The sequence below is a fragment of the Oncorhynchus masou genome, chromosome 28, assembly GCF_036934945.1.
Source record: "Oncorhynchus masou masou isolate Uvic2021 chromosome 28, UVic_Omas_1.1, whole genome shotgun sequence".
NCBI lineage: Eukaryota > Metazoa > Chordata > Actinopteri > Salmoniformes > Salmonidae > Oncorhynchus > Oncorhynchus masou.
Genome location: NC_088239.1, coordinates 51944105 through 51958987, shown reverse-complemented (window position 1 = coordinate 51958987; position 14883 = coordinate 51944105). Strand labels below are relative to the sequence as shown.

Genomic DNA, 14883 nt, shown 5'->3' with positions numbered 1-14883 from the left:
TCCATCCCTGCATCCCCAGAACAGAGTACATCGTCTGGACAGGCTATGTGTAACGGATGTGAAACGGCTAGCTTATATGGACGGTGCCAGTCTACCAAGGAGAGGTCAGTGCACATCTTCCCTTAACGACAAGGCCTTGCCACTGATCACAGTTAGAGTGAGACAGATGAAGACAGATGAAGACTTTAGTACCCGGGATAGCAGTCTGTCAGGTTAATACTAGGTGTACCACAAGGACTTACAATCAGCGTGACACAAATGGAAATGAGTGCCATCACACACTCACCCACACACAGTCGCATACGCATACACTTATCTTCACACCAACTGGCAGGCATTCTATATGTAGTTACTGCAAATATTTTGAGTCCATTACCTTCTTCTTTGAGTCCATAAGGAGTCAACGTGGGTGAAAAAGAAGCAGACAAAGACAGAATGTCTGTATGATTGTATGTAAGCTTTTGTGAACACTGTTTTGTCAGGTGCAACTACATACTGTAAATGTGTCTCTGCATGCATTATGGGCATGTGTCTGTTTGTGTCTGGACTTACGTACAGCCTGCCGGCTCTCAGCGAAGCCCTTGCGTAGAAAGATGCAGGCAGGCCCCAGTACGTTGTGCATGTTGCCTCCATTCTGAGCCATAGCAACTAGTGGCTCAAGATAGGCCCCCCCAGTCCCCTCCTCACAGGACTGCACTGCTCTGTAGTTCTTCTTCTGGTCCTGGGGCCACAGACATCCAGGTTGTGGGGCCAGGACATAGAGGCGCAGGGGCAGAGACAGGGACACAGACTGTGACTCAGCTTGTGGATGGACAACATGGAGTCAGACTACAACAAGAGGCTAGCTGGAATGAGGGTGGGTGGATGGGGGTGGAGGTAGACAGGCTGAGGTCTGCTAGTCCCTGTGAGGTCAAGGGTCAGGATGGTAATGGGGCTGGTCGGGGTGTCAGTCATGTGAAAAGAACACAGTCAGGGGCTGGGTTCAGTGAACGGGGCACTGAATGCCACCCATCCATCCATCCCAAAGATGCTCTCTGTGCAGCTGGAGACACTTATTTGACTCAGCACTCAGCACATACAATCAAATAGACACAACAGCTAACGAAGACAATCAGACCAATACACGAGAGGACACGCAGGAAGACGCAAACAAATATCTGCAAGCCATTCTGCTTTTGATAGACACAGTTTAGTGTTCCGTGTGACAGCGACCCCAAAAATGGTCAACACTCATTACTGGTTAAAGATGTAGGGTTGTCAATACATCATTTCGTCTAATCTGCATTTAACCTTTAAATACAGGGTTTAGTTCATGATAGGAAAGCCACTTGCATATGAAAGCGATGGATGGCTTATTTGTGCTCATTCCAATTAGCCATTGCCCCAATAGAAGGAATCAAATCCATCCAGCCATTACATTATAATGACCAATTAGTCTGTGGACCACGGGGCAGTGGCAGGCCACACAATGCCCAGCCCCAATTACAGACAGAGCCTCAGGTTAATTAAAGAGGGGAACATCAGCCACCATTGAAACCTTTACAAATATGAATCTGCACCAAGGCAAATAAGGGCCAACCTTTCTGCAGTCGAATGACAGACCAACAGAAAAGTGGCTTCAGTGGACAGAGCTGAGCTGTGTTTAGAGACCGGAACGCTGACAGGCTTATGACAAAAGTGTCACTATACAAGGAACACTGAGCTGGCAACTTAAGAAGGACATGCTTCTATTTCCCTCCATTGTTTGTTTCCCCCCAAAATAGCCTTTCTCAGCAGCGAGACAGCTCTCTCTCTATCCCTATCTCTCACTATCCTTCCTTCCCTCCCTTGGTGGGATTTTAATTAGCTTGGTGGGATATTTTGGGTGACCTTCATTCTCCATCTGTTGCTGTGGAATTTCTAGTGCCAGCTCCTGCCCTGCTACAGTGCACCCCATCGCACTGTCCACTGGGTAATCTGAGCAAGTGATGCATGAAGCAGTGCAGATTTTCTGAAGGTCCAGTGTGTCACCAAAACCACTACTAACGCGGAGACGTATGTTAAAAATGATGACGTTGAAATGGCAGCGAGAACAATATTGGAATGTGAGAAGCAGTCGAGAAGTAACTTCCTATTTACCAGATGGCTTCAACTGTTGCTTGTCATATTGTACTGTACACACTCAAGGATGTACAGCTGCTGAAGGGGATTTAAATCCCTGATGCATGGTGTCCCAGCGCTCCCACTGAACATGGAATCCTGTCTTTATTGTGCAGTTATCATTGTACTAGATAGCTAAAGAACTGTGGCTGTCATTGTTGTACACAGACTAAGCATGTCGCGCTGGCAGATACTGTAAAACTAAGTCAAATGTATCCATTCTATAGATACATGCCGCTCAGTCAAATCCAGTTTGTCGTCCACGTATGGAACAATGAACATCAGCCGGTTGCAAAAACAACCTGCGTCAACAAGGTTTCTGCTAAGATCAGGTTATGGTTCGTGGCGCTCCTGCAGGCAGGGTTAAACAGGATAGCGCCACCTGTTGGTTTGTCCGCGACACTGTATCCCCTCTGAAGGGGTGAGGTGGTGACGCTGGTTTGGGGCTAAGTCCTATGACTCATGTGGTTGACCTTGACATGAACCTGCTCATTGACACCACTCATCCCAGCGAGCGGGTTCCAGGACGCCACTGGACACTATCGACTACAGTTGAGTGACGGTTAAGCATCATTGGCTACACTGAGGACTCCAACACAGTCACTCCAGCTCAACTGACATTCAGTAGGGAAAAACAGTTCTATGTCCATCTGGTATATATCTATGACAAAGAAATATGGGAAAACAGACACAATACAGTCCTAATGTGTGGTAGAGTGGTACTGTCGTCATCCAGTCCACAAATGATTTCAAGCATCACAGTCGGTATTCTATTCTGGTCAGCGGACTATTTTAGTTACAGTGGTTCAGTGGGGTGGATGAGACAACAGCATGACACACTAGGTTGTCCTGTCTCCTCTAATATTCACAACTAGCCTATAAGAGCGGGAACACTGCTCCTCAGACCAGAAGTCTGACTGAGATGTCCCACAGTCATTACAGCAGTGTGCTCTAAAACCGAGTCTCTCACAGTCAACACAGCAGTGTGCTCTAAAACCGAGTCTCTCACAGTCAACACAGCAGTGTGCTCTAAAACCGAGTCTCACACAGTCCAACACAGCAGTGTGCTCTAAAACCGAGTCTCACACAGTCCAACACTACTGTAAACATTCCAGTAGAGTCTGCTGAGGGGAGAAGGCTCATAATAATGGCTGGAACGAAGCTAATGGAATGGCATCAAACACCTAGAAGCCATTGTATTTGATACCATTCCACCGATTCCGCTCCAGTCATTACCACGAGCCCGTTCTCCACATTGAAGGTGCCACCAACCTCCCGTGACACAATCCCAGGGTCAAAAAGGTCCAGTGTGGTCCAATAACCTCCAGTCAAGTTAAGGACACATAGTGAGACATGCACCACAGACAGTCAGGGTTTCAGGTGGACCACAGCCAGAACACAGTACACAAAACCTTACCTTCTTGGAGAAGTGAGATTTGACAGAGTTCCCCATGGTGAAGTCCCTCTCAGTGTGTCATGTGTCTCTAAACGTGTCTGTGTCAGTATGCCTGTGTGGTGTATGTGCATGTGTTTGCGTGTGCGTTTGCATGTGCATGTGTTCCTATGCATGGGATAAAGAGAAAGGGGATCCAGTGGGTCAGAAACCAAGACGAGGGAATTTAGGGGGAGAGAGAGACGCACAGAGAAAGAGTGGGAGAGTGAGGTTGCACAGGATCAACATAGGACCTAGAGGGAAGGACACTGGGAGTCACAGGAAGAGAGGGAAAAGGGGAGGTAAACCTAAATGGAGGAAAGCAAAGAAATACTACAAAGAATGAAAGATCAAAGTGACAAAGACATGAGAGGGAGAGGAGGCAGGCATGTCTTAGCGAGATGCATGCGCTCAAAGCAGAAAATGCAAGATTGCTTTATTCATTGGCTGACCGTCCTCTCTCTCTCTTTCCCTCAGTCTCTCCCTCTTTTCCCCCTCCCTCTCCCGTCTCTCTCTCTCCCTCTTTTCCCCCTCCCTCTCCCGTCTCTCTCTCTCCCTCAGTCTCTCCCTCTTTTCCCCCTCCCTCTCCCGTCTCTCTCTCTCCCTCAGTCTCTCCCTCTTTTCCCCTCCCTCTCCCGTCTCTCTCTCTCCCTCAGTCTCTTCTTCTTTTCCCCCTCCCTCTCCCGTCTCTCTCTCCCTCACTCTGTTGCACTGTTTCAAACCATCTCTGCAAAGAGAAAGTGGTGAAAAAGCTCATTAACATATTACCTTCCCCAGAACAACACACTGGAGACACTAATCCAAATACACACACATGCATATACTTTATTAAACCCACACATGCATACACTGGATTAAACCCACACATGCATACACTGGATTAAACCCACACATGCATACACTGGATTAAACCCACACATGCATCTACTTTATTAAACCCACACATGCATACACTGGATTAAACCCACACATGCATACACTGGATTAAACCCACACATGCATATACTTTATTAAACCCACATATGCATACACTGGATTAAACCCACACATGCATACACTGGATTAAACCCACACATGCATATACTTTATTAAACCCACACATGCATACACTGGATTAAACCCACACATGCATATACTGGATTAAACCCACACATGCATATACTTTATTAAACCCACACATGCATACACTGGATTAAACCCACACATGCATATACTTTATTAAACCCACACATGCATACACTGGATTAAACCCACACATGCATACACTGGATTAAACCCACACATGCATATACTTTATTAAACCCACACATGCATACACTGGATTAAACCCACACGTGCATACACTGGATTAAACCCACACATGCATATACTGGATTAAACCCACACATGCATACACTGGATTAAACCCACACATGCATACACTGGATTAAACCCACACATACATACACTGGATTAAACCCACACATGCATATACTTTATTAAACCCACACATGCATACACTGGATTAAACCCACACATGCATACACTTTATTAAACCCACACATGCATACACTGGATTAAACCCACACATGCATATACTTTATTAAACCCACACATGCATACACTGGATTAAACCCACACATGCATACACTGGATTAAACCCACACATACATACACTGGATTAAACCCACACATGCATATACTTTATTAAACCCACACATGCATACACTGGATTAAACCCACACATGCATATACTTTAATAAACCCACACATGCATACACTGGATTAAACCCACACATGCATACACTGGATTAAACCCACACATACATACACTGGATTAAACCCACACATGCATACACTGGATTAAACCCACACATGCATACACTGGATTAAACCCACACATGCATACACTGGATTAAACCCACACATGCATACACTGGATTAAACCCACACAGATGTGGGGCTATGGAGCTAAAAATACAACACACGCTCTCTTCCCCCTCTCTTTTTCTCCTCCCCCTCTCTCCTCGCTCTCTCGCTCCCCTTTCTCTCTTCATGTACATTTTAGTCATTTGTCAGATGCTCTTTTCCAGTGCAATTTACAGGAGCAATAAGGTTAAGTGCCTTGCTCAAGGGCACATTGACTGATTTAACACCTAGTTCGCTTGGGGATTCTAACCAGCGACCTTTCGGTTACTGGCCCAACGTTCTGAACCAATAGGCTACCTCCCCCTCTCTCGTACACACACATGTACACACACAGAAGAGTGCGCTCATCACAAAGGCATGCTAAACTAGAAGGGACAGTATTGAGATCAAAGTCAAAGCTCTACAAAATATGCACGAAATGAACATAAAAGGCATGTGAATGATGGACCGACCACACACACACACACACACACACACACACACACACACACACACACACACACACACACACACACACACACACACACACACACACACACACACACACAGACACCCACACACACACACACACACACACACACACACACACACACACACACACACACACACACACACACACACGTACATATACTACACACACGCGCAAACACACACCACAAATCACTGCATATGCTTGCTAGACAGCTACAGGGGTCTCAGCTTTTAGACAGCAAGCACCACAGGGATGCTGATGCTGATAGCAATCCCTGCAATGCCCTGCAGTGGCTGCCACTGGTCACATAATCAACGACATCATTTCCTGTTTGACTTTGTCAATTGTTTCCCATAGTTACACACACCAAGGTCCTATCTCTCGTGTATCCTCTCTCTTCCATTCATTTATTCTCACTCTGCCTCTCCTCTCACAATGAGCCCCCACGGAGGCTCATTGTGAACATCAGAACACATTAGAAATCAGACTCAGGAGCCGTCAGCTCTCATAATGTCAGTGCAAAGACACAGCACACACACACACACACACACACACACACACACACACACACACACACACACACACACACACACACACACACACACACACACACACACACACACACACACACACACACACAGCTTATTAAACCCACATAATGGTGACAATTCACATAAACACTAATGCTCACTGCATTCACACACCTCCTGATATAGACTCATCCATACAAAATCCCTCTCTAATGTGTGCTAATAACAAGTCACATGAACACCCACAGTCATCACACAAAGGAAAACATGCATTAGTATTTCAAGAAGCTGCACACATGCAGACACACTTGCACACACGCATACAGTTTGTCACGGGAGAGACAGGCAGCTAATTCCAATAGGAAATGTCATGTTAATAATTGCATTCGCAGTTTGAGGAAGATTTGAGCTGGGAGAGAAGGGAGAGGGGTCTGGGACTGGGAGGGCTGATAACGTCATCTCTCATGATGCCGTCATGGTATGCCTTTTCTCATTCCATGTTTGTACTATACCCCATGTACTATACTATGGTACTGTTTGTGAGTGTGGGCTCATTCTGTAACCCCTATACAACAATGAACATATTAGTCTCACAGTAAAAAGGTTGTAGCTCCTCCAATGACCTATAATAATTACTGTACATTATAACGCTACTTTGCCTCACATAACTATTCACATACAAATGTTCTTCTGAGAAAATAGATTCATAATGCGCTTTATTCTTTGTATTTTTGTTTAATATGGGGGGTAAATACTGAAGAATGGATAACTCTAATCTCTGTCTCTTTATGGAGGAGAGCTGAGCCTGAAAAAAAACAGTTGAATTGGGACGATGACCTTGTAGCATGTTCGCAGCCTCACAGCTCTATATGTGAAGATCACCAGAGGAGCATTCATTCAGTGACCTATAAAAGCTCCCCAGGCAGAGAGAAGCTATGGTGACCTTCATGGTGACAGGTCATCTCCTGAGGTAAAATATAACAGTCATTTTAATTCAAGTGTGAATAATTGATTAGGTTGAATTGGTTGTTATTTTATGGCAAGGAAACTAGCATCTTTCATTTGAGACTAATTCATTCCGTGCTAGGGATAGTGAAGAGAGAAGCTCGTGAAAAAAGGAGAATGGAGGGGGAGTAGTTTGCTGTCAACGTTTCAAATAGCAAAGCACATAGTATTTTATACAACCCCAGCCAATATTACACTTCTCTTTTTCTTCTGCATCTCATCTGCTTTAACCTCTGTGTCCCTTTTCTCTCTCTCTCTCTCTCTCTCTCTCTCTCTCTGATTTCCTCTTTCACTGGCTACAGACAGCATCAGGTTACGTTGAATATTAATAATTAATATTCACACACAAACACACGCGTGCACGCACATGCGCACGGACACAGACGTCATTACACAGTCTCTTGAATTTCACGGTCTAATCCTTCCCATTTCAATGAGGAATTAACTGAATAGTGAAAACATCTAGCTCCTTCACAACCATCCGTTAATGGACTGTATAAATACGCATCCGTGGCTATAAATAGTCCTTGGGCTATAAACATATTGAAAACCGAAATGACATGGTTCATACGACAATACCTACATCATAGCAGCTTATCCACACCTCCTTTCCCTTCCCCCTTTTCACTCTATTTTATGTCATCCATGATCTCTCTCCTTTTTCTCTGCCCCCCTCTATTCTCTTTCCCTTTCAGACCTCATCAAGGTCAGTATGACCCTGGCGGGAGAGAGGGAAGGGGGGAGGGAGGTAAAAAGGGGGGGATGGAACGATGGTCAGAGAGCCAATAAAAAAGGGAAAGGAAGGAAACTGACAAAGGAGGGAGAGAGAGAGAGAGCGAGAGAGAGCGAGAGAGAGAGAGAGAGAGAGAGAGAGAGAGAGAGAGAGAGAGAGAGAGAGAGAGAGAGAGAGAGAGAGAGAGAGAGAGAGAGAGAGAGAGAGAGAGAGAGAGAGAGAGAGAGAGAGAGAGAGAGAGAGAGCGAGAGAGAGCGAGCGAGAGAGAGAGAGAGAGAGAGCGAGAGAGAGCGAGAGAGAGAGAGAGAGAGAGAGTGAGAGAGAGAGAGAGAGAGTGAGAGAGAGAGAGAGAGAGCGAGAGAGAGAGAGAGAGAGAGAGAGAGAGAGCGAGAGAGAGCGAGAGAGCGAGAGAGAGAGAGAGAGAGAGAGAGAGAAAGATGTTGATTCAGTGGAAGTGTGACAAGGGAAGGTAGGGAGGAGGGAGAGAGAGCAACAGCAGGAAAAGGGAGCAAGGGAAACAGAAGCCTCAGCTGTGATTTTACCAGAGAGCTGTCAGATGCTGTGACAACAGGGAGCTGAAGAGGAAAAATAGAGTCCTGTGTTTTCCTTACATAACCCAGGTCTATTAGCATGCTCGTCCACCCAGCTCGGATCCCTCCTCCTATTTATCCAATTCCTTAAATGCCTGCTTATATGACTTGGTTTGACAACTGTGGATTTGCTCATGTGTGATTGTCAAAATCGTTAACACACAACACAGTTTAATAATGAGTAACTTTCCAGCTCAAGCTGGATAAACTGCAGAACCAACACACAGCCTGATATCAAACACGGATATACACACAAATACACCACTTTGAATACATTGAAAATGCTTTGTGTTTGTATCCACGGTTTATAGTAATACATATCCTTGACACATATCTTACAAACAAACGCACACTCTCTGTTTGACTAATTGTAAGCAGTCACCTCCATCTGGTGGTGTCATCTCAGAGGTGTTTTCTCATTGTTGAGAAACTATCGTCTATTTACTTATTTTCGAAGACTTCCAATGAATATTTTCCTTTCCTCAGAACAGGTCTCTTTAAGTCAAATAAAGTACTCAATACAGCAGTGAAAGCTGCGAATAGACTGAAAGAAGAGTTTGGCCCAATCGTGGCTAAGAAGCGAGGCCGAAGGTCACTGGTGTTAATACAGGTGGGACACAGACCCACTGCTGTTCTGTCCATGTCCAAGGTGCTGCTGCTACCTGGATTGGTCTATAAATGAATAGCGACGGAAAATGTAGCCTATATACTGTAATTAATGTGTGACGACATCGACATACAGTCTTGCTAGGTACAACACAGATGGATTGAAAGTATGAAAGCAGTTACGTTGTGCGATAATTATGTTCCCCATGAACTGAGAGTGTGAGGATGACGTTATCATGACTGACCAAAATGTGTGCTGTTTTATTTATTCATGCGTCTAGACCGCGATGTTGTTCTTAGATCAAGATGTTCCTCTACTGATTGGAATCATTCCTCATTAAACACTCGTTAGTCTCATGACCTCATCGCCCCTCTATTTCAGTCATTCCTTCTGATGAAAACGAAAACCTGCTATTTATACAGATGCTTGAGATAATGTCTTTGCTTATGCAGGAATCCCTGCTTAAGTCGCCAACTTGCAAACGGGCTTTGTCAGGTAGCGCATTAGCCAAAGGATTTGAATATTTTTACTACCACCATAAACGGCTGCTCTCCTCTACTCTCTTATAATCAGGTCTTGGGAATGCTATATTTAGCTTCCACTGGCAGAAAATAAGTTATGTAGGGATTGTATGCAGACCTTGATGGAAATGTGAAATGTAGAATCTCAGTGGGTATAATTCTCACTCCGTATCAAAACATGTATTCAAAGTCTACTTGTACCAGTGCAAATTTAAAAAAAACACCATCAGATGTGACACATAAATGTGGAAGGCAGTGTCCTCTAAGAGTATCACAACCAAAGACCCAAACATGCACATTTGTGCAAACACACACAGAGAAGTACAAACACACGCACGCACACACACACACACGCACGCACACAGACGACCTTTGTATCAGACAAACAGAACATCTTGCAATATCTAGGCCCCCAACTCTCAGGTGCATTGAAACCTTGCAACGACTTAATTGGACTCAACCATTCTGCATATCCAGTTATAGATGTGATACCACTGAAAGAGTCTGAGCGCATTGTGACAAGTCTCTGACTTTCAGTCACTAGCATCAAGTGACACAGTCACCTTGCACACTTTTTCTACTTGAAAACTCCTCCAGCTGAGCAACTTCACAGACATGCGAGTGTTAACAGATATTGTCATTAGAGGTCCTTCTGTATTCCCATTTCAAGGCATAATAATTGGATAGAGTGATAGAGGGCTACTGTCTCACTACGGAGCAGATTGAGATAGGCAGTATAGAGCACAGCGGTGCTACATAGATTGGGGTTTGCTGCCTGGAACCCCTGTGACTGATTAGAGCTCTGGCCTAGATTGAGTGGTTATTTCTGGCACAAATTAACACATGGGGAAAGTATTGCCTCCTGAGCTTTATATCTTCTTCAGCACTGAGACAAATATTTCAAAGCACAGAAAGGAAAACTGGATATCCTATATGAAGAGCAACAGAGGCACAGTAGGAATGAGACTATTGTATGAGGACTTTGAGGAGTGCTCTCGTATTTGTAGATGGTAGAGGAGATGGGATGCAGGAATAAAGAGATGGAGAAGCACCCTCCTTTTACCATCCACCCTCACCTCTCCATCTGCAGGTGTACATCCCCAAAGTATAGCGTAGATTATACCTTTACCTTCCCCAATTTCTCACAGTGTTATCACTGTTCAATGTCACTTTCTTTTTTAAACACTTGATGTGAGTGTGACTTACCACAAATAGCTGTGTGTGTGTGTGTGTGTGTGTGTGTGTGTGTGTGTGTGTGTGTGTGTGTGTGTGTGTGTGTGTGTGTGTGTGTGTGTGTGTGTGTGTGTGTGTGTGTGTGTGTGTGTGTGTGTGTGTGTGTGTGTGTGTGTGTGTGTGTGTGTGTGTGTGTGTGTGTGTGTGTGTGTGTGTGTGTGCGTGCGTGCGTGCGTGTGTGCAGTCGGGTGTTCAGCACAGCTACAATTTCCACAGGATTGGAAAGTTTATCCACCTGACAGACATGATGAGAGTATCCGTATTCATACCTCTACGCATGGTGGTCTGCCAACCCCTCCATCAAACTAATTATCAGATACACAGAAGTTCAATTTGGACTCAAAATGTGCATACATTTTTAATATGGTCAGCAGGGGTGAATGGGTGTCCGGTCACATTTTGGCTTGGGTTGCTGCTCTACCTGTCCCTCACCTTTGACCCTACCAGACCAACCTGACACTGTGAAGCATTACATTTTTCTCTAGGTGTGTATATCACGCATGTCTGAGCTGTCTGAGCCATAATATCATCTAACTTATAGGCTACTATTCATGTCCCAAACTGTCTTGTTTCAAATATAGTAAGGCATTGGAATCTTGGGGGCAAGTTCGAGACATTGTGTAGTGCACTGTGCAGTTGGAAAAATCCATAATACCTTCTTTGTTGTCATGCGTTATACATTTCTGTATCATGAATTACTGTTAAAAAATCGTTCAAAAACATGATTTCCTGTGATTATATATATATTTACACCCTATGAGGTTGAAACAATACTGTGAAATTGTGAACATTATGATAAATCATTTTAGGTGTAAGAGAAAATACCACGTGAAATTTCATCCTGTTTTGGTGGGATGCAGTTTTGGCTTGCCTAGTGACATCACGGTAAATGTGTCAATAGACCAATAAGAAAGATAGTTCCAAACCTCTCTGCCAATAACAGCTAGTTTTCCGTTTTCCCCTCCCAACTCAGAACACTCCCAGACAGTCCAAGCAAAATTATTGCTTGAAAATTGCTCTTTGCTCAGAAGCTATTTTGTTTATTTGACCATTTTAATTGAAAACAATCACAGTAAGGTGCGTATTTGTTACCCATAAATGATTTGATATTGAGATAAAAAAACAACAACAGCTGCATTGGACCTTTAAACGTGTTTTTTCCCTCCATCTCTTTGTTACACAACAAACACCTACGCGTTTATTCGTAAGAGTGCGGTTTAAACCAATGCATTAACGGGACAACGGTGTAAGTTAAGTTGTATCTTTTTGCATTTTGTTAGAGACAATCAGTTTTACAGTATAGTGATGGTGTAGCCTATGAGGGTTGTCTAAAATGACAATTATAAATTACCCTTGAATTAAAACAATACATAAATTCCTATTGAATAAAAAGTTAACTTCTGTCACGCGCCGTTTTTTGACAATGGGTGTATGTATCGATAATGACTATTAATCCCCAGTCTAATTTACTTGTTGAATCCTTGTGCTGACTTTGAATGTTTGTTCGATAGTAATCATGTGTTGTAGTTCTGTCTAAACACGGGACTACTACGTACCTGTCCGAAGACTGATTTCACTATCGGGTGCAGATTGGAGTCATGTTCAGATGGAGCTGTGCTGAGTCTTTTGGAGGTGCGGCTGGTAGTGGGGCCGGTAACCTGCGTGGACGTTGCGGGTGGGACCGAGTTTAAACTCGTGGACGACCCAGTATTTATTCTGTCCTTCGATTCAAAAAAGTACGCAGTATCGTCGGATTGTTTAGTATAGGATGGAGTTGGCGAGGACCTCCGCCCCGGACGTGCGTTGCCGTGGTGATGAGCTGGCGGCAGGTCACCTCTTGAGGTGTGGTGGTGGTGGTGTGGGTGTCTAGACGACTTACTGCGGTCTTTCCCGCTCCGATCCACCCGCTCTCTAACTTCTTCCTGGCTGTAGCCGTCATTGTAGTGGCTGCTTTGTTGGTGTGAATGTCCCCGTTTATCACATCCATTCCTGTCTGTCCTGCCACCAGCATGCCTCGGTTGACAAAGGGGTCTGCGCGCGCTTGCCTCGCGCTCATCGGTCCAACTCGGCTCGTCAGGTACATCTTTACCTCCGTCGGCTTGATGTATGTGACTACAGTGGCTGCGAGACCCATGATGCTCAGAATATTCGGACCTCCGACTCACCGGCACGGCCGGAGCTCTCAGCAGAGAGGTGGTAGATTCGCTTTTGGGAAGAGAGGAACTCATTGTCCTATGCCGTTTCCTTAATGTATTACTGTGTGCACATACCAGGACAGGAGGTCGTTAAGACAGATGCACCTGTGTGGTCTTGCTGAGCATTTAGCCAATGTGTAGTCAGGGCAGCCTGTTGGATCACCTCTGAGTAGCCTATTCGCGCGTCTCTAGCCTAGGCTACAATGCAAACTAGGAACACACACCTACACTTTCACTTGGGAAATGATAAAGTTCTGAATGCTACCTGCTCGCGCAATTGTAAAGATGTCCTTACGTGTCAGGCGAAGTGAGGAAACAGTCGCTTCTATAGTAGGGTACTAGGGGATAACTAGCCCCCCCCCCCCTCCCTCCTAAGAACAATGTCTAATTGCTGACACAAAAAAAAGCACGTTTTGAAAAAAATTGGTAGGTGGATGAAGATCATGCTTAGGCGAATACAATATAATGGGAACTAAATGGCCGGTGTTTACACTTTTTTTGTTATTTCATGAAATGTTGTTTTTAAGAAAAGGAGCGTTACCCTGGTAGAAGAATATGACATAGAGTTTCACACAAGTGTGTTTAAAATCCTTTTGAACAGTTTTATCTAGAAATGGTTTGGTAAGTAATACTGAAAAGCTGTCTCGTTGTCTTATTTGAATGATTTCCATAAAATATGGGGAGGGGGTTAATGGTGTTGCACGTCACCATTAATATCCTCACTGTGAGGATATTTGATGTAAAGTCCCTCTTTTTAACTCACCTGCACATTCATTTTCTTTGTTCTTTCTTTGTTGTTCCTTTTCCATACAATCCATTATGTCCAATTGCACTAAATATTATTTGAATAATGCAAGATTTTATATTCCAGCAGTCTTTAAAATTACATCCAGGAGCAAAAGGTTTTGAATAGTTGTTTTTAATTCATATAAAATATATAATATTGGAATGGAATGAAAATAATAACGCTGGAATATAACATTTAATTACAATAACTAATTTACTCTGTGTAACATTGATGTGGAAACTCTATTATGCTATGCTATTGCACGATTCTAATTTTAAAGACAGGTGGTAAGGGTAGGTAACAACTTGAGGTCGACCGATTATTATTTTTCAATGCCGATACTGATTATTGGAGGACCCCAAAAAAAGTGGATACCGATTAATCATCCGATTTTATTTATTTATTTATTTGTAATAATGACAATTACAACAATATTGAATTAACACTTATTTTAACTTAATATAATACATAAATAAAATCAATTTAACCTCAAATACAGTGGGGCAAAAAAGTATTTAGTCAGCCACCAATTGTGCAAGTTCTCCCACTTAAAAAGATGAGAGAGGCCTGTAATTATCATCATAGGTACACTTCAACTATGACAGACAAAATTAGATTTTTTTTTTTTTAAATCACATCGTAGGATTTTTAATGAATTTATTTGCAAATTATGGTGGAAAATAAGTATTTGGTCAATAACAAAAGTTTATCTCAATACTTTGTTATATACC

At 43.7% G+C, this 14883-nt stretch overlaps 1 protein-coding gene across 2 annotated transcripts in view; it reads right to left on the bottom strand.

Annotated features, from left to right (window-relative positions):
- LOC135517854 (calcium-binding protein 1-like) overlaps positions 1 to 13659 on the bottom strand; it is a 22992-nt gene extending 9333 nt beyond the window's left edge. The window contains exons 1-2 of one of the 2 annotated variants that reach the window (XM_064942513.1): positions 12727 to 13659; positions 557 to 721 (exon numbers count right to left, since the gene is read on the bottom strand). In XM_064942513.1, coding sequence (XP_064798585.1) covers positions 557 to 721; positions 12727 to 13398 — 837 coding nt within the window. In that variant the 5' untranslated portion in view covers positions 13399 to 13659. The remainder of the gene's footprint in view (positions 1 to 556; positions 722 to 12726) is intronic. The other variant, XM_064942512.1, reaches the window with a different exon arrangement.
- Between the last annotated feature and the right edge of the window lie 1224 nt (positions 13660 to 14883).